The sequence below is a fragment of the Ornithodoros turicata genome, chromosome 7 (genome assembly GCF_037126465.1).
Source record: "Ornithodoros turicata isolate Travis chromosome 7, ASM3712646v1, whole genome shotgun sequence".
NCBI classification, from domain to species: Eukaryota; Metazoa; Arthropoda; class Arachnida; order Ixodida; family Argasidae; genus Ornithodoros; species Ornithodoros turicata.
Window position 1 is genome coordinate 50,634,534 of NC_088207.1, and position 23,556 is coordinate 50,658,089.

The 23,556-nt window shown below is 44.8% G+C and overlaps 2 protein-coding genes across 2 annotated transcripts in view; one reads left to right on the forward strand and one right to left on the reverse strand.

Moving 5' to 3' along the window:
- Positions 1-23,556, reverse strand: part of LOC135401451 (uncharacterized) — a 172,239-nt gene that overhangs the window by 126,550 nt on the left and 22,133 nt on the right. The gene's annotated exons all lie outside the window — the stretch shown is intronic.
- Positions 1,583-10,798, forward strand: LOC135400032 (cell cycle control protein 50A-like). The gene is made up of 9 exons (XM_064631773.1): positions 1,583-1,663; positions 2,542-2,675; positions 4,088-4,222; positions 4,914-5,106; positions 6,824-6,940; positions 7,157-7,369; positions 7,513-7,678; positions 10,217-10,564; positions 10,655-10,798. Exons 1-8 carry the CDS (start codon positions 1,627-1,629, stop codon positions 10,557-10,559), a joined length of 1,338 nt encoding a protein of 445 aa, XP_064487843.1. The 5' UTR covers positions 1,583-1,626; the 3' UTR covers positions 10,560-10,564; positions 10,655-10,798.

Sequence of the window (23,556 nt, forward strand, 5' to 3'; positions counted from 1 at the left end):
GTTCGTGGTTGTGGGACAAACTTTTGATGTCTGGTGGTAAGGTGCCTCTTACATACTATACCTTCCAGGGACTGGAACCGCAACGGAACCGAAAACCACTTGGAACCCAATTTTTTTCAAGAACCGTAACCGGAAAGTAACCGCAATTCACCATCGGCAATTAACCGAAACCGTAACCTGAACAGAAAGCTATTACTTCGGTTACCGGTTCATATGAATCTTCAAGCATGGACGCGAACAACTTTGGATTCGATATTTGTATTGCTTTACAACCCTGATTAGTGGTGTTGTAAATGCTTTTGTTACAGCAGATCTCTTCGTCATATGATTTTCATTCAGACGTTGTGTAGAGAATATACCATCTTATGCGCTTGGACCCATAATCGGGTGACATACGTATCATATAACAAAAGTAAGTTGATAAGTAAATTTAAAAAAAAAAACATGTATATGCCGACGTCCCTTACGAGCTATATATTGTGATCATTTAAGGTCCGAATCGTTGCACGTTGTTTCCACAGCTCTTAACTGCTGAGCGCGCGCAGTTTTTCTTGCTTTGTAGCTTCTTACAGCACGAGCGAAATGAATGTTCACGACATAATACAGGCCGCAACTAATTATTTTACGTCGAATGTCGCAAACTGCAAAAGTGCGTCGGCAGATGGCACTGCACCACCCTTTCGGAGCGCAACAGATGAATATGTTCATTTTTACCAGTTTGCAATTTGTAGCTCATTTTGCGGCATCCAGGTAGCCTGCAGATACATCCTAAAAAAAATACTGTTTCAACTGTTTGGTTACCGGTAACCGCAAATGTTAAAACTGCGAATCCCGTAACCGAAACCGCTTTCAGACTTGAGACTGAACTGTCACCGTAACCGAACCGATATCCGTTTATCGGTCCCTGTTTATCAGTCCCTGCTTCCTTCCGCAAAATATGCATAGAGACTGAACAATGAAAGATGCAGTCTTTGCTCCCTCACCGAGTGACCACAGCGCGTAAGTGACAACACCGCACGAGAAAAATCAGAAAATGGGAAAATTGAGTCTCGCGGGATACCAATTAGGTTGTCCGGCGAAAAGTGCATAGAAAGTGAACAACGAAAAAAGGTGCAGTGTTTGCTCCCTCGCCGAGTGATCACAGCACGCAAGTGACAACGCCACATGAGAAAGGAAGCAGAAAATCTGCAGAATTGAGCCTCGCGGGATCCCAATTAGGTTGTGTGGTAGGAAGGCATGTCTTTGAATCGTCCGGCGTATTTTTATTTATTTGTAAATACTGCAGGTCAACGCTTGAGCGAAACATAGCTTTTCTTCTCTATTGTGCACTTGTGCACCGAAAGTTTCTCGCACGTGGCGAGAGGGGCAACACACTTTTCTGCTACGTTTTAATAACAATAATTGTGAGCAGAAGCAGCATCTTTCCTTCTTCTTTCTTTTTTTTTTTTTTTTTTTACATGACGGTTATTTACCATGTCGAAAAGGCAGTTTGTTGGAAGATGATTTTGTAGAAAAGGAACAACGAAGACGAAAGTAACTTGGTTCAGGTTGGTCTGACGTGGACGAAGGAGAAGAAGAAGAAGCATCAGTCTACCGTTTTCTGATCCTTCGATTTGGTTGCCCGGCATGACGATTGATGTCGCCAAAGTAAATCGACCCCAACGTAAGTGTTTCAGTATTCTGCATCTCCAGTTCCACATTAGATAATCATCCTCGTATCTACCGACCTAAATCCAACAACGCCCTTCTTTCATTACATTTCCGACATTTCTCACACAGACAGGAGCTCATCTGGATTTTCTTTACGAAACCCATATTGTGAATGGGAAACGTAGAACCGAGTCAGACGGCAACCAGGATTTTAATGGCAGTGCCAATTAACGTGAACCACTTGCTGTCTATTTTTAGAACACAAAATGCTGCTCGGATGAGCTCTTTACACAAGCATCAGTGCGACAATTTTCGTGCTACGCTTATGAAACTGGCAAATGTTGAATCTTATTGTATCTTTTAAAATGGATAAAATACCCCAGTGCGAAGGTAAAACAATGGGACGAGACAAACACAGACAAAGGGACGACGCACAGCACTGACTGCAACCAAAAGAATTTATTTCCGTCACCATCTCCTTTTTATACCAATACCTTCTCTCCACACTAACTACAGCATCACGTGAGAATACATTCTACGCAAGAAAACATTCTATCTTATCAGACAAGGTTACTGATGGTACACTTATGCACGAATTCCCCAATTTCTTTATCGTTAAAGCTTCCAAGTATAGTAACGCCCCTTGTTTCTTGTTTTTATACAAAACTTTTGTGCTTTTTAAGTCGGGTTCACATCCATTACACTGTGCGAGGTGCCCACCTAAATTCTTTTGGTTGCAGTCAGTGCTGTGCGTCGTCCCTTTGTCTGTGTTTGTCTCGTCCCATTGTTTTACCTTCGCACTGGGGTATTTTATCCATTTTAAAAGATGTCATACCAACCCGCCCAGATTTTAACCTTATTTCTTATTGTATCTCTTACTCCCTCTACGAGGTTCTGGTTTCAAACAGCAGCGGTTGAAAGCATGGTCACCTCTGCTAACAGCAGGAACTATGATCAAGTTCTTTGTGGGCACCGGAATCGCCGCTACAGTGATTGGTGTTGTTCTCCTCGTAGGAAATAAAGAGGTAGAGTACGTTCACTTTATTTGCGATACAGCGTGCCCATCTGATCGATGTCGATCTTAATTCAATGTACTGAACGTTATACATTCATGAAGAGAGCGCCGCGCAAAGTTTTTACAGCGATTTTTTTTTCTTTTTTCATCCGTTATTATTACGTTCGCATCAAACTACACGAGATGGGAATTGCCGTTTGCTTGGGAATTGCCGTTTGCTTGGGAGATGTCGCTTGCGTCGCCCCGTCGTGTGAATGTGTGTGCGAGTGAGAAAACATGGAAGAGTGAAAGTGAAGGGAGTGTATGTGTTTGTCCCTTCAAATGACGCACTCTTGGAAGTCACTGGAGAGGCGTGTTAGCTTAGCTCAATTGGTAAGAGCCGTTTGCCGGTAATCCAGAAGAATGTGGGTTCGAGTCCTACAGCTGGCTAACATTCATCATCATCATTCAGTGACTTCCTTCGTTCACCTTTCATCAAACTACACATGCCACAAAAAGCCTCACCATGGAGTTTTCTACAGAGATACCGCGCTGGGGAATCCCCAGTACCAGGCAATCGTATGTTCGGCTCAGTTTGTCCAAACACTGAATGTTACCCTCGAACTCAAAGGGGTGGAGCTGAATATTGTGCTGACAGCAGTGGCTGTTTACGGACAAGATGGCGATCCAAGGATCAACGTAGGGAACCTAACCCCCTCTCCCTCCACTCCCCTCATATCTCAAAACTACCCAGAGATCCACTTCATACCTAGTTTTTCCACTAGTTTTCAACTATGACCTCCATCTGTGTATTCACTGTATATATTTTGTTTGATTGATTGATCGTTTGTTGTTGTGATTGATTGATTGTTTGTGATTGATTGAGTGATTGATTGATTGATTGTGTGACTGTGTGCCTTTACTGACTACTTCACAGATCTTCACTAGGGAAACAAATCTCATTTCGGTTAATACTGATAGGGAAGTCATGAAAGTATGTGGGTCATCTTTTTTTTTTTCATGTCGTGTTAGCGCCGCGAAGCAACTGTGGCTATGACCGGCATAGAGACTTGGACAGATGGAGAAATGACAGCAGGAAGGAGTGGGGGACAGGGGGATTAGTGTGCGTCCTGGGCCGACTTCAGTGGGACCTATGCAGACATTCGTCTGGAAAGTCTGCCGGAAAACCGGCGGAAAACCTCAGCCACCACAGGAGGTGCGAGGACTCGAACCCGCGTCACCTCCCAGTCTCGGCATGGAAAGCGATCATCCTAACCACTATGCCACGGGAGCTGGTTTTCTTGTTAGTGTTTACGTGAACCACATCAACTTAGCATACAAAAATTTACAATTAAAAAAAAAGTCTTGCAGCGTAGCGCTGATAGCAAAAAAAAAAAAAACTACGCCTTGTTCTCGCTCTTTGGTTTTGCTGTTCTCGTTTAGCTACAAGAGTACCAGTTCGATTACACCAACTGCAAGGCGGTGAACACCAATCGGACGTGCGCTTCGATCCTCCAGATCAACCCTCGGCTCTCTTGCATCTGTCTGGAACCCTTCCAGTTACCACAAGACATCGTGGTGAGAACATTTTCTTCTCCTTGCTGTGTATTCAGACGAGCGACATCCTCATGGAATGTTATAGCGGAAGAAAAAGAGAAAGCACTGCTCACAGAGCCGAAGTTCCGTAACTTGTTATGTTGAACATTCACACTGTGCAGAATACCGGGAGTGCCATACTGCGCATTTAGCAGACGACACTTAGCAGACGACACCGTCAGTGTGTTTTGCTGTCGTCTGCTACGGAATATCTTGTGGCTGTGTCGCAGGATATCCGCAAGGTTTGCAGTGTACGTGAAGACACGACGTTGAGCGCTCGCTCTTACGTGGCAGCGGAAAGCTATGAGGTTTTTTGCATCTTCCGCTTCCGAGGGAATGTTGCTCGTGTGAGTACACGGTTAATATGGTCACGTTTTCTCGCATTCACATGAACGACATTCCGACGGAACATTGTAGTGGATGTAAAGGCAACAAACTGCGCACGGGGCAGAAGCTCCGCCGCGTGTTGTGTTGAGTATTCGCATGGTGCCGGAAGGACGTACTGTGCAGTGTGCACTTCGCAGACGACACAATCTGCCTCTCTTCCTGTCGTCTGCTAGGAAATATCTGGTCGCCGCGCCGCAGGATAATTCCTGTGACGTTGACGTAGCCTGTGGAATGTCGCTCGTCTGAATACAACGTTTATGTAACTCATTCGGACGTCTTTCTGCAGGCGCCTGTGCACATGTATTACAGCCTGACGGACTACTACCAGAACTTCCGAACCTACGTTCAGTCACGTGACGATGCGCAACTGTTAGGCAAGCCTTGCCACGTTCGCTATCACTGCGCCCCCTACAGGCGCGAACCCCACACCAGGAAGTGCTACTACCCCTGCGGTAGCATCGCCAACAGTATCTTCAATGGTAATCTACAAACGATGCCAATTTCTATACGGTTGGAAATTGTTTTATCAACGGGTGACACGCTCTTCGTGACGCCATCGTAACAGGTTTTCGCTAAGAAAAAAAAAAAGAAAACTTAATGTGCGTGTGTATAATGTCCCTGGCATGCTTGTACAGGAATCGGATACTGTGCTCGACCTAAATAGCTCATACTTTGAGCTAAATATCTGGATTCTGTGATCCGTACATAGCCTTCTCTACAGACAAAAAATATGATGAATGCAAAAACAATACATCTTAGTTTCTCTTCTTCATCCTCCCAAAAGGCTGCGCTAATAATTAAACCACTTTGAAAGTATTGGATTAGAAAGACAAACGCGATAAGGATCAAACCTACTGCCTTGACGTACTCACAGGGACAAAGCAAATAAACTGACAATGGCAGCAAGATAGCTTTTCTTTTTTTTATTACAAATGACTATTAATCACGCTAACGCTGCGATGTAGATCTCAGATGCAAGGTTATCGACATGGAGAACAATGCATACATCGAATGGTTTATAAACTTTAATACGAAAATACTTTTTCACCATATACATTGCTCCTTTATCTCTTTTTATTTTCCCAACTGTATGTCCCTAACCTTTATCATATTATTATCATTTACTTTAGTACGTTACAGTTCGTACTCTTTTATGAAATAGAACAATTGAGACTGATCCACGATCTCCATTTTGAATGCTAACTGCGAGTCATTCGCTACTGGACAACGCAGTATGTCAACTTTTGCGAGCGTGACATACATCACCATTGCATTATTCTCCAAGAATCCGCAGCACCTAAAGCGCGTGCGATGTACATATTTCAGGTCAGGCGGTATTGAAATTTGATTGTCTTAAAATCCCGTATTACTTATTTCTCGCCATCTTATTTATATCGCCAATACCGCCCTGCACGAGCCGCGCGAAGGCACGTGTCGAGCGTGTCACAGAAAAAAAAAAAAAAAAAAAAGAACAGCCAAGGACTGTCGCGCATGCCGCTTAACAGCAGGAAATTTGATGCATTCCGATCGAGATAAAATACTCAGTGGGGACTCGAGGCGTCCTTCCCGGAAGCTGAGATTTCAAATATCACGGTGCCACTCCATCCAACTTCAATGCAGTAGCAAAACTTCCATAACAATGCGACTACAAACAGGAAGTGTGGGAAGCAAGAATATTGTGAAAGTGTCGGAAGAGTCTCTACAGGTGTGAGGTTGCCTTTGTGTAACGAGAGGTGCGATGCCGATTTCGTGTGGTTTCCTTTTTTTTTTTTTTTTTTTTTTGAATGAAGAATCAGTGTATAGGATACGTGTGTTTTGATGTACAGTTTGCTCCACACTTAGATGGATCACGGAAGAGCCTATAAATTCTGCGGTGGCTCTAACCTATCTGCAGAAAGTGTCGCTGCCATGGCGTAGGGGGGGGAAGTGGCAGTGGGAGTTTTGCATTCGCGTTGTCTGCTTCGGGGAACTCGAATATGGAAGAACACTCGCCACAGCGCAAAAGTTTGATGCAGGAAGGCTTCGCCACACTCAATACCTACGAAGAAGAAGAGCACAATATTACGTACCCTGCATACTAATTCGCTTTCGATCTATTATTAAAGGCAAAAAAAAAAAATCAACTCTCTCCTCTGATTTATACCTCGTACCTACATACACCACGACAATCTGTTCTCATTTTCCTTCTCATGAAAGACACCCTACGACTGAAGTACAAGACGGATAAACCACACACTATTCGAGACGTGCCGCTCAACTTCAAAGAGATCAGCTGGCCGACTGACAGGGAGCTCAAGTTTCGAATAGCACCTGGTACGCCCATTATTTTTCTTTCTTTCTTTTTCTTTCTTTTTTTCAGTAGCACTATTCAACACCTACCACGGTGCAACCAGTAGTTATTGAACGAAGCACTGTACCGACCCTACTGTCTATCGCTATTCATGTGTTAGACGATTGTCACGTAAACCGACACCACCGCAAGTTTCGTTCCACATATTTACCCGGAAGCTGTCCGCCAACATTCTGCAGGTAACGCCTCAAGCAGGACGGTGAAGCCCCCCGACTGGCCAAAGCCCGTGGACGAGATTCCGGACGGAATCCAGAACGAGGCCTTGATCGTCTGGATGCGAACGGCTGCGCTTCCAACCTTTCGCAAGCTGTACGCCTTCATCGATCACGAGAGCAAGATAGACTTCAACAAGGTTCTCCCAATGGGAAAATACTTCCTCAATATTCGTTACCGTATCCTTCATGAGATGAATTACGCAAGTTACCGTGTATTCGTACATAAGCGATGTCCCCAAGGAAGTCCCCACTGACGTCATGCGCGGCACACTGATTATATACGGGCAACAGAGGCTCTCTTTTCCTTATCGTGACTTCAGAATATCCCGTGTGGCAGTTTGGCGGACGCAAGAGACTCATTCTGTCCAATGCCAACTGGATGGGCTCTCGAAATCCTTTCATGGGCATGGCATACGTTTGCGTGGGAGCCCTGTGCTTAACCTTCTCGGTCATCTGCGTCGCGATACACAGACGTTTTGGATCCAGGTAACGCCAAAAAAATTCATTACGAGAAATTTCCTTTGCTTATGATCAGAGATGGGCATAAATACTTTTTTTTTTGGGGGGGGGGGGTATTAAATATCAATACAAAATACTTTGTTGAAAGGGGTATTCAAATACTGTGCATGAGTAGTTTTTAATATGAGTATTTAAATACCATAACCAGAGTTCGAGGTAACTCGTTCCTGTAACTATAAGTTCCTTTCTTCGGTAACGTAGAACTTAACTCTGTGCTTTTGCACCGTGGTAACTTTCGGAGGGACTCGTTCCTTTTTCAGGTAACTTTGCCAAAGTAACTTAAAATAAGTTCCAAGTTACTTTTAATTCGCTTTTCACTCACGTCCACATATGTTTTTGCTTTCTCTCCGGTTCTTTCATGGCATTTCCTGCCATAAAGCGTGATATTTAATCAGTGACTGTATCCTATTCAGGAAGTAGGAACCAGTGCCATTGAAATGAAGCTGAACCATTGTGCGCCTACACGGAGTAAGATGCAAAGCGTTCGAACAGTTGGACATAAACGAAAACGATCTAAGCGTGTTGCAGCCCTCCGCAGGCAACTCGAGGTCTAACTCAACTGCTCACGCGCGCTGCGCCTGTGTAGTGTTATTTTGTGTCCGAACTAACTTGGAGGTAACTCGTTCTTTTTTCAATGAACTCCGTAACTGCGAGTTACATTTCAGGCTGAAGAACTTCGTTATTAACCTAGTTACATTTATCACCAGGTAACTTAACTTGTAACGAGTTCTTTTTGACGGGTAACTTCTCGATCTATGTCCATAACTACTACAATAAATACCACGAGGACGATGTCATCTGGAATTACAGAAATAACGATGATCTTAACAACAAACCAGCAAGGAACAACAGCACTAATTTATTACATTATCATGGCGATTTCAATATTAGAGGTTTCTCGAAGACTGCATCTTCTAGGTATCTTCTCCACAGGTGCCGATGAAGAAAGGCTTGTAGTAAATTTGACGAAGATGCTTCGTACAACAAGCTAGTCTCGACCGTTGTCCGCAACAACAGTGAAAAACTCGCCATCTAAAGCGGTTCGTCGCATGTGCGTGCTTGCAAAACCACGGCATAGCTGCGCGGCTCTCCAAACTCTGCTTTGCCCTTCTTACCTATAGGTCAAATGCGGGGTAAATTTAAGATATGAGTCAGTACCTTACGTATTTAGGAGTATCTATAAAGTATGCACAAACTTCAAATACCCAAAAATTGGTACATTTTTCAAGTTCGTATTTAAACACAAAATATAAATATAGTATATGTTTAGATACTACCCATCCCTGCTTATGATGAACCATGCAGTAGAATATCTATATCCTATAGTTAGGGAGTGACTTTTTCGGGTTAAACCCGATTCCGCCCGGTTATTCCCCCCGAACTGGCCTCAGACCAATTCGGGTTAAACCCGATTTCTCCCCGAATTTCAGTCACTGTGAAATCCTCACTGGAGACGGACAAAGGTCGCCACGTGTAGCACATGAAAGAATGGGTCACTTACGTTCCCAGAAACATACCCATGTGTGTCAGCACTCTCTATGCCTTCGGGTATTAGCGCTGGTAGGTCACCACCAAAAAAAGAAAAGAAATAGGAAATGACTTAGTAGACAAGAGGAGAAACGAAAAACACCCTATAACACCCGAAAGGCACAATTATAACCCGATTTCTCCCCGAATTACAGATTTAAAAATAGCGCCCTATTTTTACCCCCCGAATCTCAGAAAAGACATTTAACCCGAAAAAGTCACTCCCTACCTATAGTACAAGCGATCATACGCGCGATTGAAGAATCTTACAACATAGCGTCTCTATTGTAAAAGTCCTGTTGAAATACGTACATACTGAACGAGTGATCGTACTGAAACAGTATCTTCAGTCTACCAGCGTTGCTTCCGTACTAAGCTGCACTGTCGTTAAGCGGCGACTCAACACCAGGCGACTACACTCTGAGAAAAAAGTGAATAATTTCAGTCCTTTTTGGAGACCAGATGTTTTGCAAATCGCCCTAGTCCACTTCGGGACTAAATTTATGCGAAATTTGGCGATTATTTGCGGGGAATTGAAATTGAGAGTAATTACAATCTAAGCGGCTAGAAGCTGTAATTGCTCATCAATTTACTCCTTCTTATTTTCTTAGCACAGAGAGAAAGACTGGAACGGTAGCCTTGAAGAACGGCTAGATTAATCGCGAGCTCTATCGCAATCACCGTACGCCCTTCTGTTTGCCTTACTATCCTATCGATGCAGTAGCTTTCTCGTCATCCTGGTATCTGATAGCTTATATGAGCACCAATCGAGAGAGCGTTTGAAAATCAGCAACCAAATAAACAACGGCTCAACGCCAACAAATGATGGAGTACCTCCTGAACAGCTTGCCGTCTTAGCTCTCTCTCTCTCTCTCTCCAAGTGCAGGTTCCCTCTTCATTCCCCGACTGGAGACCAATTTCTACTTTAAGTCAAGCCTTCACCGAAAGCACTTTTTTAAAGACTGGTTTTACGCGCAGAAAGTACCAGATGCCTCCACTCTCAGCGCATTGGCTAAAAGAGAATACCAGGCCTCCGGTTCCACCGCTTCCAAGCCTGCAACCACCTACAACCCCAGTACCACTGATTCCTGCACCAGCGCCACCTACTCCGCGGGCTTCCGCCGCCCCGCAACTTTTGCAGCGGACTCGTCCACCATATCTCGCACAACGAGCTCCTGCCCCTGTTCTTCACTTGCGCGCACCTTCAACCGCGCCTTCAGTTCCTGCATCTCCTGCACCACTCCCTACCGTGCCGAGACTAGCTCCAGCTTACGCTGCGCGGACGCCTGCTCCTCTGCATGTCCCTCCACCAGGAACGTGACATATGTAGGTACCTTAACAGTTCACATTTTTTCCAACTGAGTTGCGGCTAGCCAATCATTACTCGAGATAACGAAAGGAAAACTTCCTTTTCAGGTTCTCTTCATGTGGTGGAAGTCGTGATGACCCCAAGGCGTTGCTATTACAGCGCGAATTATGTTTTAATTTCTAACGGTAGCGTCTTTTTAAACCGCACCGGTTTTTGTACTGCATTACTCATAAAACCACTCTCTTTATGAATCCTCTAAGCAAAATCAGGAAAGCTTGTGGCGGACAATTTACAGTTTTGGCTCCACATTCCACAACGGTCATGCTGCTTCGATTTTTATTTTTTATTTTTTCTCAAGACTGCATCAGTAGCGGTATCATGGCAAAGGCATGAAACAGTCTTTGCCATGATTCTCATGATTCGTTTCCTGCAATCAAGAGTATATCGTTCATCCTGAAGCCCACGTAAAGAAACTGTCTCTCAAGTTTGTAATTTGCTGTCAGAGGGCTTATCTGTAATATTTAGAAAGTCAAACTTGCACAGTGTCTTCGTATACTGTGGCATTTTTATCAGCATTGCTATGGAAGTTCGTTTTTATTTTTTTCGTTTTTTTTATCACCGGTTCATCTTCCAGAAGACACCCGGACGGTCACGATCTACTATGATTATATCCATTGATTTCCTTGCTCTGTTGAGTTGATGAGTTCAACGTTCGTCCATAAAAAAAAAAGAATAAAACGCGTCCTTCCTTTTATAGCAGCAAAGAGAAAGCAACGAGAAAAGCAATCATGTCTTCCTGCGGCTACACGAATCCGCTTACCCACACGCAGCTAAACGTGCATGCCATCATTTTTATTCCATGCTGCTTAGCTAACCTCGACTACCCTCTCTATGCGCCAAAACCGAAAGCCAACGTGCATGGGCAGGCGATGCACCAAATGGAAGATGCGCCGAAATCATCGTGCCCATCCACGTTCACGCAACGAAACGTCCAGAAATAGCCACGTCATGCAGATTCATAGCGCTGCATCTATTATAAGCTCTGACGCCGGCACCAAGCCCCGAATACCAGCACATTCACGGGCACGACACGGGAAGCGAATGGAGAGAAAGAAATCCGCGTACAAATAAGAATGAAGATTCCAGAGTCATTCCCTCGGTGAATGGACGGAGATTCACATGCTTTCCGCATTCCACCTGTTTTCCCTGTCACATCGGCGAACGTTCGTAGGCCGACGAATATGGTGGACTTGGTTATGTTTCGTTTGGCCCGCATTCCGGCAAAGTCGTGGCACAATTGGCTGAACTGAATGCACTACGTGCGTGTGTGGGATGTGGTAATAATTGCTTCTCATTTCGGACGGGAGGATTCTGTTCGACTCGGAAACGAGCGATATTTCCGTTTCGATCTTCCGTTTGTTGTTCCTCATCGTGGGGGCTCGTGACAAAGGGTGCTGTAAGCTCGAAATAGTTTGGTAAAGAACGAAGGTTAGCTGGTTCAAACAATGCGCGTTAGTACATGTGCTGAGTTACAGTTGAGCACATGTACCCCACCGTGTGTTTGTTTCTTATTCCGTGTGTTAGCGCCGCGAAGCAACTGTGGCTATGAGCGCCGTACAGACATGGGACAGGCGGAGAGAGGACAGCAAGAAAGTGTGGGGGACATGGAGGGCATAGTATGCCTCCTGGGCAGACTTCAGGGGGAACTGGGCCGACATTCGTCTGGAAAATCTGGCGAAAAACCCAGGGACAGCACAGCGGATGGTAGGGTTCGAACCCATCACCTCCCAGTACCCACTCTGCCATGCCGCGACTGTGTACGTGGAACTCTCGAACTGTAACCGTCGTGTCAGCCGCTGCTTCACAGCTCACAGTTCAGTGTTCAGTTCAGATGCCTAATCTGGAGAACGGAGACATAACAAGACGAGGCAAGTCGTCGGTATATGGCCTGCCAGTGTGGCGTAATGGTTAACTCACTTGATCGGTAATCGAGAGGTGAGGCTTCCATTCCTGTCGCTGTCTGCCTTTCTCGACGACTGCTATGTTTCAAACATTCAAAGTAATGTTATAAACTGAGGATCTCAAGATGTGCCTCAAAATGACATACCGAAGACAGTCTCTCGTTACTTCATGAACTACCACTTTTTCACTTTTTGAAAACTACTTTTTCACCGATTCGTCCACAGTATCACACCTAACATTTCTCCGCTTACCCGCTCTACAGTTATATTCCCACGTTTCGACCATCGATGCAAAGTAAATCGTTTTCGATGTCGAACAGACATCTTTGTGAAATCATTTTTTTGTCGAACCGCCAATTAACTGGAACGATCTTCCCTCTGACCTAGCTGAGCTCGTTGACTACGATAATTTCCGTGGCCAACTTTCCGTTTGATGTTTGTATTCTTTTTATGTTTTTCTATTGTATGCTCTACTTTTCGTGCCAGCCAGGCAATATGACTGGTTCAGTGTTTTGTACTTTTTTTTTCTTTCTCTCTCATCGTTTTTGTGTTGCTGACAGGCATGTACCATCCTACTCCCCCATGTAGCGCTCTGATGAGCCTTTGGGGTACTTTAAATAAAAAATAAATAAATAAACTGACATTGCATAGTACGTAGCGTGCTTGCGTTGCATGCGGTGAAAGACGATAAAAGTTGTTTGTAGACAAACACAATGTGTAATAAAGTTTATATAAAGTGTCGAGTCTTCTTCGTTCTTCTTCCTTCATTGTGTTCCAGAAATCTAAACAATATTCCGACTTCTTCCATCGAATATTCCCTTCTCTAGCACGTCACCATCAATATATTTTACCCGTTATAATAGCCACAGAGTACAGCGCACTTGCTTACATCCATAATGCTCTCTTCTGTACCGTACACACCGCCATCGTACTTGTCTGAAATAAATATTCCACATCCTACCGTTCGCTATCTTCCCCGAGGTGTAATCCAAGCTCAAACGGCATGCCATCAAGAGGCTATTGGTTTTATAATGAACCTCGACTATTCGTACGGAAGCAACCGACTTTGTTCAAGTTCACTCTATGGAAACCCGAATATGCAGAAGTCGATTTCCAGTCCTTAAAATGGCACAAGAGATAGACTAGACAAAGCTTGCGTCGTTATTAAATTCCTATTGCGAACGTAATGGATGGAGAAAGTTTGACAACGTGGAACCTTCCCGGTGTTCTCTAAACGACGTAGTCAAGTTGTTTACAGCATTCGTCATAAGGGCATAGTAAACACGACGTGAACAGAAATACCATAAACTGTACAGCTAAGTTAATGGCGTTAAAAAGGGCAACAAATTCTTTCCAACCTACCTAGCAGGGGTGGACAGTAATAATAACAATTTGCATTACACTACTATTTCTGTTTTTCTATTTTCTATTTCTAGAAGACGAAATACCAACTGAGAGGTGCTAGGTCCTACCTGTCGAGTGCCACGGGTGCCAGTTAAATTCGGGTACCAGTACCAGTACCAGTTTACCAGTACCAGGGTACCAGTTTAATTCCAGAGCCCGTTTCACACGAACGTTTCGTCATAAATAGGGCTTCAGACACTCCGGTATTTTCCTTTGGGCGTGTTTGCCGCAGTGTTCAGTCTCTGGAAATTGTTGACTTTTTCGGAGATAATTTTCGGAGCACCTCCGAAAAACTCGAAATTTCACAGAAACTGAGGACACCGGCGGACGCCTCCGATTTTTGCCAAACTGAAAACACCGAAAAGTCGGAGCCCTAGTCATAAACTAGACACCTACTATTCGCCGAAACTAAAACGAGATTGGAGAATGACTGTCTCGAGTAGTGCAGTAACTGCGTTCTGGTTTTTCTGTCCTGATAAGCCGCATGCGGATTGAGCATCAATGTATCCCTAGTATTACTCGCATAAAACATAGAACTATTAGTACTACGTATCGTAATACGTCAGAATCGAAGTTTGATGTATTTTTACGAGCTTTCACCACCACCACTACCACGAGCTATAACACCAAATATGAGCATCATTGCCAATCCCTGCTATCTAGAGGCACCTGCACATCGCGTTCGTGGCGCCTTCGATGACGTGCATTAATCAGAAAACAAGCAATGCAACAGTTCGTATCTATCTCTGCAAGCGCCAGTGAAATTGTGCGCACTTTCGTCAGCAAGTGCTAAACTAAAATCAAAACTAGCATAGCCGACAGATGCGATGCGCAGAACGCATATGCACAGGGCTGTAGTTCTGTGTAAACATGCTCGCTGTCAAGAAAAAAAGTGTTTTCAATGTCTGTCGACGAAAATATTTGCCATGGATGAGGAAAATGTTTCGCGTCAAATTGAAATGTATCCGGTGCTTTTACGTGTATATATTTCGCAGGTAGTTGTAGTTCAAGGTTTTGATATTGAAGGGTGTGGGCGAAAGTTTTCCTGCGCGCATTTCAAGTAGCACATGTTTGCGGAAAGAGCAAGGATTGTGGTTAGTGGGACACTTTACAGTACAGACTTTATTTGCTTCTTCGTTTCCGACGTGAAAGCAGCTTCCATTTCGCAAACCTTCTGCGCAAGTAGAAGGAACAACCTTCTTATTCTGCTTCTTCTTCCTCACACTTTTTGGCCTTCATCCACACGAATATAGATTGGCCAGGTTGACACATAAACATAACTGTGTTTGGTCATTATGACCGATGATGACGTAGAATATGTGTAGTATACCTATTAATGAACTGGGCAGTGGTGCAGTACATTAAAAGAAAATGCAATCTACAAGGAATACGCAACAGAGATAATGCTTATTTATGTGATTACATCTGTGTCTCTCTTGTTTTCTCCTCTCGTTTTTAAGGCGATAGCTTGATATAGGTTCCATCAACGTCGACAGCCGCTTAAGTCCGTCCGTAACAGTTGTAGAGAAAGAGAGAGACCAGCTCCCGTGGCATAGTGGTTACTAAGGTGATCGCTTTCCACGCCACGAGACTGAGAGGTGACACGGGTTTCGAATCCTGTCACCGGCTGTGCTGTCTGTGAGGTTTTCCCTGGGTTTTCCCGAAGACTTTCCAGACGAATGTCGGCACAGTTTCCCCATGAAGTCGGCCCAGGACGCATACTAAGCCCCCTGTCCCCCACTCCCTCCTGTTGTCCTCTCTCCATCTGTCCACGTCTGTACGGCGCTAACAAGGAAATTTAAAAAAAGCAAAAAGAGAGGCAAGAATCGTTTGGCAGAATCTCAAAAGATACCGCCACTTTTTTTTTTATTTTCTTTTTCCTTTTCTTCTTTTCTTTTTTTTTTTTTTACCAAGCTGGAACTTTGGCATTGGTGGATTGATCGAATCGTGGACTGCGACGGCTAATGTTCACAGGCACGAGACAGTATTTGTGTACCGCCGCCACGAGACGAATACACGGGGTACATCCATAACCGCTTCCTTCCGTAGGATTCCCAGCCTCTATACGAGTCCTTTACCGATGCATAACTCTCAGGAGCCTCTCTCGTGCACGGCCCATGAGTCCCCACTTCATTCGGGCCTCGTGACGCAGCGCAGCCTGCATATCCCAAATCAAATTCCCTCGCGGAGACAGTGTTAGCACAGGGAACGAGCGACACTTTATCGCGCCTTTTTTTGCCGAGACGGTAAATCGATTATACGCCTTTAATCAAGCTCCGATTTTCCGAACTCTCGCTATAGGCATACAGACGTGCATACATACACTAGAATAAGGACTATACAATAGACTGGGCATACATACGTACGTGCAAACATTCTGACCCCATTATCTAGATAGGCACGGAGGTATACGAAGACGGCTCTGCTCATATTACGGTTGAGTACGTCGCACTTAGATACACGTTTGGTTACACCAGTTTCTCGGGGGTAAAAGTAGTAGTTTAATTTCGAGTGCTTTAGCAACGGGGAATAAGTTGACATCGTTGCTTCACAGGCTCTAATATCCTGAATGCAAAATAAAACCACCGATGTCTCAGTCATCGGAAGCAGCATTTCATCGCCTCTACGACTGAATATCCCGTTTGAGGATGCGTTTGAACAAAAGATGGGTGCTGCATCCTAGTCGTCGGTGTCCTGAAACCGCGGCGTGTGACATATGTGTTTTTATTATTATTATTGTTATTATTATTAATTGTTAGTTATTTTTATTATTATTTATTATTATTATTATCTAGTCAGCATCATGACTTGTGGATACTAATGCATTACCTTTGAAGTTATCTTGTTTTCTGCTAACAGTAGTTGTTTTGAAGTTGTTAAATAAAAAATACGGTGCAGCTGTTGTCAAACTAACCTGGTCGTCAGAGGGAACTACCGTGACGGAAGACTACGCTCCCCAGATCAGCAGGTTACGTTGATTATGCACCAAACCTATATTTAACGACTCCGGAGTATTTCTGCGATCATTTTTACAAAAGCTAACGTATACAAGACGCGTCCTGATCGAAGAACTTCACTACTGCGTGTTTCGTCATCGTATTAGCAAACGCATGCACTACATTATGCACACCGCATGCATAACATAGTATACTTGTCTGATGTGACTATCACCAGTCACGAATGGTGACATTGGTAGTCAACGAATTATTGCTTTCGCTACGAATGAAAGTAGCGAAAAAATCGCAGACACGTTAGTGTTAATGCCACCTGATTACGTCCTCAATGTTTGAGTTTGATTTGGAATTTTCTGCCGCAAAGATATCACGTCCTGAATGTCCACGTGTTCCGAAGTTAATGCAAATCACCACGGCCGAATACTTGCTGATGGTTACAGGTTGAAGGGACAGACGATCGAAGCTCGAACGAAAGCTAAACGAACGCTGTATAAACATTGTCATCGTGCGCTGCGTCATCATGCATGATACTTCAATGAAATTCGCAGCCAATTGTTTGTGATTCAATGTTGAAGCGAGCACTTTCGCTGGCACGACGTTACTCGCACTAACTTCCGGTTCATTATCTGCGAAGCAATCAAGAGACTCATTACAGACAAAACGTGCTGATTGTGTTTTACCGTATCTCAAAACAATCCTCCCCAATCGCCTGGATCACACACCCTAGTCACATCCGCCAAAGTGCTTACGTCACCTGCTTACGTCACCGCGAAACCGAAATCCGATGTGAATAAGGATGCGGGATCAAGTATTGTACTTAACACCTACACGTAACTTGCAGCTTTGTCACACGAGCAGTCGTGAATGATCATTGAAATCAATGGTCATTCAACGTGCGTGATGCGCCACCTAGTGTATAACGTGCCAACTTGTCAGATAACATTGGATCCAATGCTCTTTGAGAAGTACAACCCTCATACAACTCAACCCTTAAAATCAGTCGACAGCTCCAGACAGTCCCTCTTAGTCGGGTGGGGATAAATTTAATGCAAACAAAATCCTCCATCTTTGGCATCACAATATGCGAGACACTCATTTGCGCAGAAAAATACCACAAAGCTGAATAAGTTGAAAAAAAAAAAAAGTTGAATGGCGACAAAGCCCAGACGAGAGACGGCTCAGGTCGCTTCTGGAGCATCCACTCAGACGTGCAGCTCCTGTAATATCTGCTTGCGTAATACCGTTACGTCTATTTTTGGCGACGCAGAAAGGAGGGTCGACGCAATAGAGGGTGCGAGCCTTGATAAAGACGTCCTTCCGTACTTCTGCCGAAATCCTAATATTATTCCTATTCGTCTTTGTCAGACCACGAGGCCATTCACAGAAAGCCGAGCATTGTGCCCTTCGCATCATTATTTGACTGGGTCCTTGAATCTCAACACCGTGTTGGGAATAAAATTCAAAGGTGCAGTGTCCCGCTTACAAATCATGTAAACTATGGCTTGGAAATGTACTTGAGCGCTTTAATCAAGTTCATAGTGCATATGTAGGCCGTGTGGACGTTAACCGTGTCAAGTTTTCTCGCATACAGAGCCTATAGTACCCGCGTATGTCCTTATATTTTGCGACATCAAATCATTTTTCGCCCTGATCCGTTGTGCCACGACAAAGCGAAAAATTATATTTGCGCATTTTGTGACCTAACTGCTAGACGCGTGCTTCTACGTATTGAGCAATATAGTTCAGAATAATGCGTGGCAGCAGCATTAAAACGTTTGTTTATTCAGCAGATTCCGAGTACCTTCAGCAATAACACTACATTCGTTCCACCGTTACCTTAAATGTGACGTATCTTTTTAGTTTTCAGCGCTGGCTTGTTGAAGTTGGAACGAGGCCACACTGTTCCGTGACTCTGCACAGCATCATGTAAAATTGCTCACGTGTATTATGTTGTCGCGTTTCAGCGTTGGGTGGCGCCGCAGTCTCTGGGTCATGCGCGTGACGTTGAGGACCAGTTCGTTCCACGAGTTCGTCAAACTTTCAATACACGGGAGTCTATGGGAGATGCAACAAAATCGCTTTTGTCGGCACGCACTGTCGCGATATTGGGCCAAAATGATGTCATTCCCTTCAGCAACAGTCTGGGAATTGATTGCAATCAACAAATTCGACAACCTTAGTGCAGTTTTCCCGATCCCTGCGAATGAAAATAATGGCTTTGTCGTTTGCTAGCATGTTCTGCACGCTGGAGTCAATTAGAGTGCAGGAGGAAAGCAAATCAAAGGAAAAGATTTTCCGACGGTTCCGCCACCCCTCGTCGGAAGCGAACGTAACTAGAACGCGTGAGTCCGTCTTAACAGTGATACATTCCGGTAATAATAACTATTATTATTTACGTAATAAAATCTATAAATGGCAAGACAGAAGTACGCCGTTAAGTCCACGAAAGTTGTAGTCAATGCGCCGGGGCGTGTTCCGTACACTTTTCTCCAGCACTCTACTAACCGTCTGGATTTTATTCTAAGAAAATTATGTAAAATAATTAAAGATGCAAGTTATGCAAAAAGCCGGCATACGCGCCAGTGATCGAATACAAATGGCCCGAATATTAAGCCTTCGCACGTGCGCAAAAGGTTTCTTTTACCCATGCCAAAAATAGAAACGGAAAGAAAAGATAATAGAATAGATATTAGAAAGAAAATAGAAACAATGCTCGAAGGACAACTACCCCCGCAAACACGTGTCTCCAACTCGCAGCAATTTGTTTGTCATTCTGAACCACGTTTACGTTTGCAGATTGGAGGCCCGGCATTGTCTGGGACACGTTTAAGCCTGCCTATGGCGTCATACACACGAACTAGCGAAGCAAAACTGAAACCGACCAGAAAAAGAAGCTCCCTATTTCAGATATACTAAGGCACTCTCGAAAGAAGGAAGAATGCCGTACATTCTTCGAATACAAACCGCTCCCCACAGAAACGTAATCTTGGCAATGTGTTTTTCTTGCATCTCGATTAGGTTAGTGCCCGCTAAAGCTGGCTCGCCTGCAAAGCTCCGCCGTTGTGCGGAGGAGCTCAGAGGAGGAGGTGCAGACAGCTGTTCACGTTAGATAGGCGTCTTGCATGTATTTTCAATGGACATAATTTGCACTGGACCGAGCCGCCGGCTGATCCATCTGGTACGGAACCATACGTTAATGTCACGTGATTCAGTGCGGAATAGAACTTACTGCAACGAGTAATAGACGTCGTCGTGGATGAGGCAAGTAAACATAGAACAACAAACACAACACAAGTCTCACAGTGCACGGGTTCGAATCACACTGCTGGTGCCTTTTCTTCAATTGTCATCATGCAATTATTGACATCACTCAATTTACGACAGTCTCCGAGAACCATGGGAAATACATTTGTCCTGCATGTGATGTGATGTTCTCAGCTGATGGGGTCCCGTTCACCTGACTTGCCCATAATGACTTCCTCCGTGGAAACTCGCCATCAGCTTTGTTGTGTGAGGTCCTCCCGGGGTTTTCCGGTGGGCATTCGACAAAGATGTTCGCCCAATTCCTGCTCCCAGCACGCCCAGTAGCCCCCCCCCCCCCCCCCCCTGCCTGTTGCTGTTCTCTGCCAATTTATCAGTCTTTCCACCTTATAGCCACGGTTGCGTCACAGTGATAACGCTTAATTAAAACCAAAGTGCGTCTGCGGCGGTTCTGGAATAAACTACGTTCCATGTTTCCACGTACCGCAAGGTACGTAAACCTATTGCAAGTAACTAGTTCGAGCCTGCTTGTTTTAGAGTGCCAAGATGTCAAGGCCATTAGAGTCCGTCATCCATCGCTTGCGCAGCAGCATTCCTTCATAGGATAGGTGTCGTTGGATCGCCGAACTGTTCAACTTGCGGAACTGTGGAGAACATGGAGCACGCCCAGGTCACCTGCCGACGATTCGACTCTAGTCGGCGAACCCTGAAGGACGCCCTTGCTAAACGTGACAACCGACCTTTTAGTGTTGAGAAGGTACTGGAGAGCTGGTCAAAGCAGCACCAACAACAACCTGCGCTGTGTGCCCTGGCGAACTATATCTCAAGGACATACGTGCTGAAATAATCTTTTAAATCATTCAGTGCTTCCACACATAAAACGTCATGGAACAGCTGGTCGTACCAGTGTGACCTACGTTTCCTTCTCTCTCTCTCTCTCTCTCTTCTATTGCTATTCTACTCTAGAGTGGAGAGCCAAATTATACGTGGCCCGTCGCACCCTAGCCAGAGATGACTTTCATATCAAACGCCCACTCTGCTTTCTACAAAACCAAGCTACCCTGTCTCCCGTCTCATTGTTTCCCACCCCTGCATCCAGCAAGTTATGCAGCATACTGACAGCATGCGACATGTAGGCGGGACTGTTCCTACCGTAGAGCTCCATCTGTTATTCAGTGCTCCACTGCGGTAACACCAATTAAAAGTCTCGTAGCGTCTTAAGGCCTATACATTATCAATGCTCCTCCACTCACCGACGTCCTACGCGCCTTTCCCATAAATTCGTGTTGAAATATTCCGCCGTGCATATATCTCTTTCCGTCCTTTACCAGCCCAAAATTTTTCAAAGTGGCCCAAAATTTTTCACTGCTGTACGTATTTAAATCGGCATTGAATAATGCAGTGACATGCGGCGGAGAAAGGAAATAAAGTTGGTACTTTGTATGTTCCTCTTGGGAAGAGAGGGAGGCTGAAAAGTGATTCAGCGCTCGTGGAAAGGTCACCGCTTTGCTTCACCTAATGTGTATGTTCATATTATCTCTGAGCTGAAGGGGGGGCATGTCTCTATTCTTTCTTGTATCTCATGGCTCGCTAGCACCGCGAGTCAGCGGTGGCTGCCAGCGGTGTACATTAGTGGGCAGTTTGAGAGAGGGACAGCAGGAAGGACTGGGAGAAAAAGGGAGGGTTAGTGTGCGTCCGCGGCAGACTTCGAGGGGAGCTATGTCGATATCTTCAAAAAAAAATAATAATAAAGAGTAAGTTAGGAAGCAATTACAGCTTCTAGTTCCCTAAATTGAAATTGTTCATCATTTTAGTCCTGCAATGTACATCTTTAGTCCTGGAAATAGTGTCTAAACTTCGTATATTCTTCCGTGCATTTAGTCCTGAAAAGGACTACTGGCTGCGGCAATAGAATTTACGCCTTTTTTTTCTCTCTCTCTTTTTTTCAAAGAGTGTCTCGAAAGTAAGCCGGAAAAGCTCAACCACAGCACAGTTGACGGTGGACTGCGCCAATTATCCGCCATCCGCACTCTGAGAAAAAAATAAATGAGCCAATTCAGCAACAATCGCAGCTTCTTATCCCCTAGAGTGCAATCACTCCTTATTTTAGTCCCTCTGCGCTGAAATTTACTCCCATCACTACAAATCATTCCGTAAAGTTCGCATAACTGACTGATGATTGCAGCAATGCATCCAAAAGGACTAAAACTGATCCTTTTTCCCTTTTTCGCGTCGAGTGTAGGGCATCGGCACCTGTCCATGAGGCAACGTAACAAAAAAAAAAAAAAAAGGTAACTCGTGTATTGTACTACTAAGCCCACTCTCCGCACGCGGAACGCTCCTATGGAAAAAGCGCCTCCAAACAATCACTCATGCGCACGTTTAAGCCTTTTCCGCACGCAACGCAAATATCTACCGTGAACTAACCACGACCTACTAGTTTATAACGACCACGTCATAATCGGCAACCCCTATGAGGAGCCCGTCCGCCCGATCCGCCAGGGGCGCTGCCCATCGGCTCGCGCGAGATCTGCATCATGATTGGGCAATGGAAATTTGAATTTTGAACGCGCAGAAGCGGACGTACGACTACCGTAGCAGACGACAGCAACAGCTCTTATGGGAACGCGTAGAATGATGGTGATAATCAACTTTAGAAAGAAGCATCTCTCGTGGGACATCCACCGCTTGTACAAAAAAAAAAAAAAAGAAAAAAAACTAAGGTAAGCTGAAGTACAAAGTATTGCAGAAATTGAAGAAGCAATAACCGGGCCCATGAGCAACGCCACAACTAGCTTCCAAATGCGGCACTGGAAATGGGTGCCTATGACATGGTCCTTATAATCCGGTGGGTCGCGGAACTAACTGCTGCCGTGACCGAAATCACGCAATCCATCACATAGTAACATATCCCTTTACGACTCCCACGTGCGACACTAGCACGGTGCATTCGTGGTCCAACGACAAGTATCACGTGCGTCATTTAGGAGTTCCTGGTGTTTTATTGCTAGCTGCACCAAGACGTGTAGAACGCGTGCACCGTCCTTCTGAGCTTCCTACGTGTTGGTAACGCCACCAACGAGTTCCGCGTTAGCACCTTTCGTAAGTAGGCAGTCGAAGGCGGTAATTATTGAGCGTTAGCGTGTGTCCTCAACCAGAGCTCCTCTCCTCAGACGACCTTCACGCGGGATAATTGCGTCGTACGCAGCTAACCCAGCGCCGTCATTTTGATGCCAATTACAAGCGGCGCACACATATTTGAGCGCGGGACGCAATTAATCTAGTACTGCAACGATACTTGATGGAATAACATGATGCTTGTAGTATTTCGCGTGAGGCGTGGTAAGTGACCACTTGCTGCATCGAAAACCCTGACCGGTGATAGAGTGGTGGTTCTGCGCAATGCGCAAAGCTCTCTTTATGTTCTGC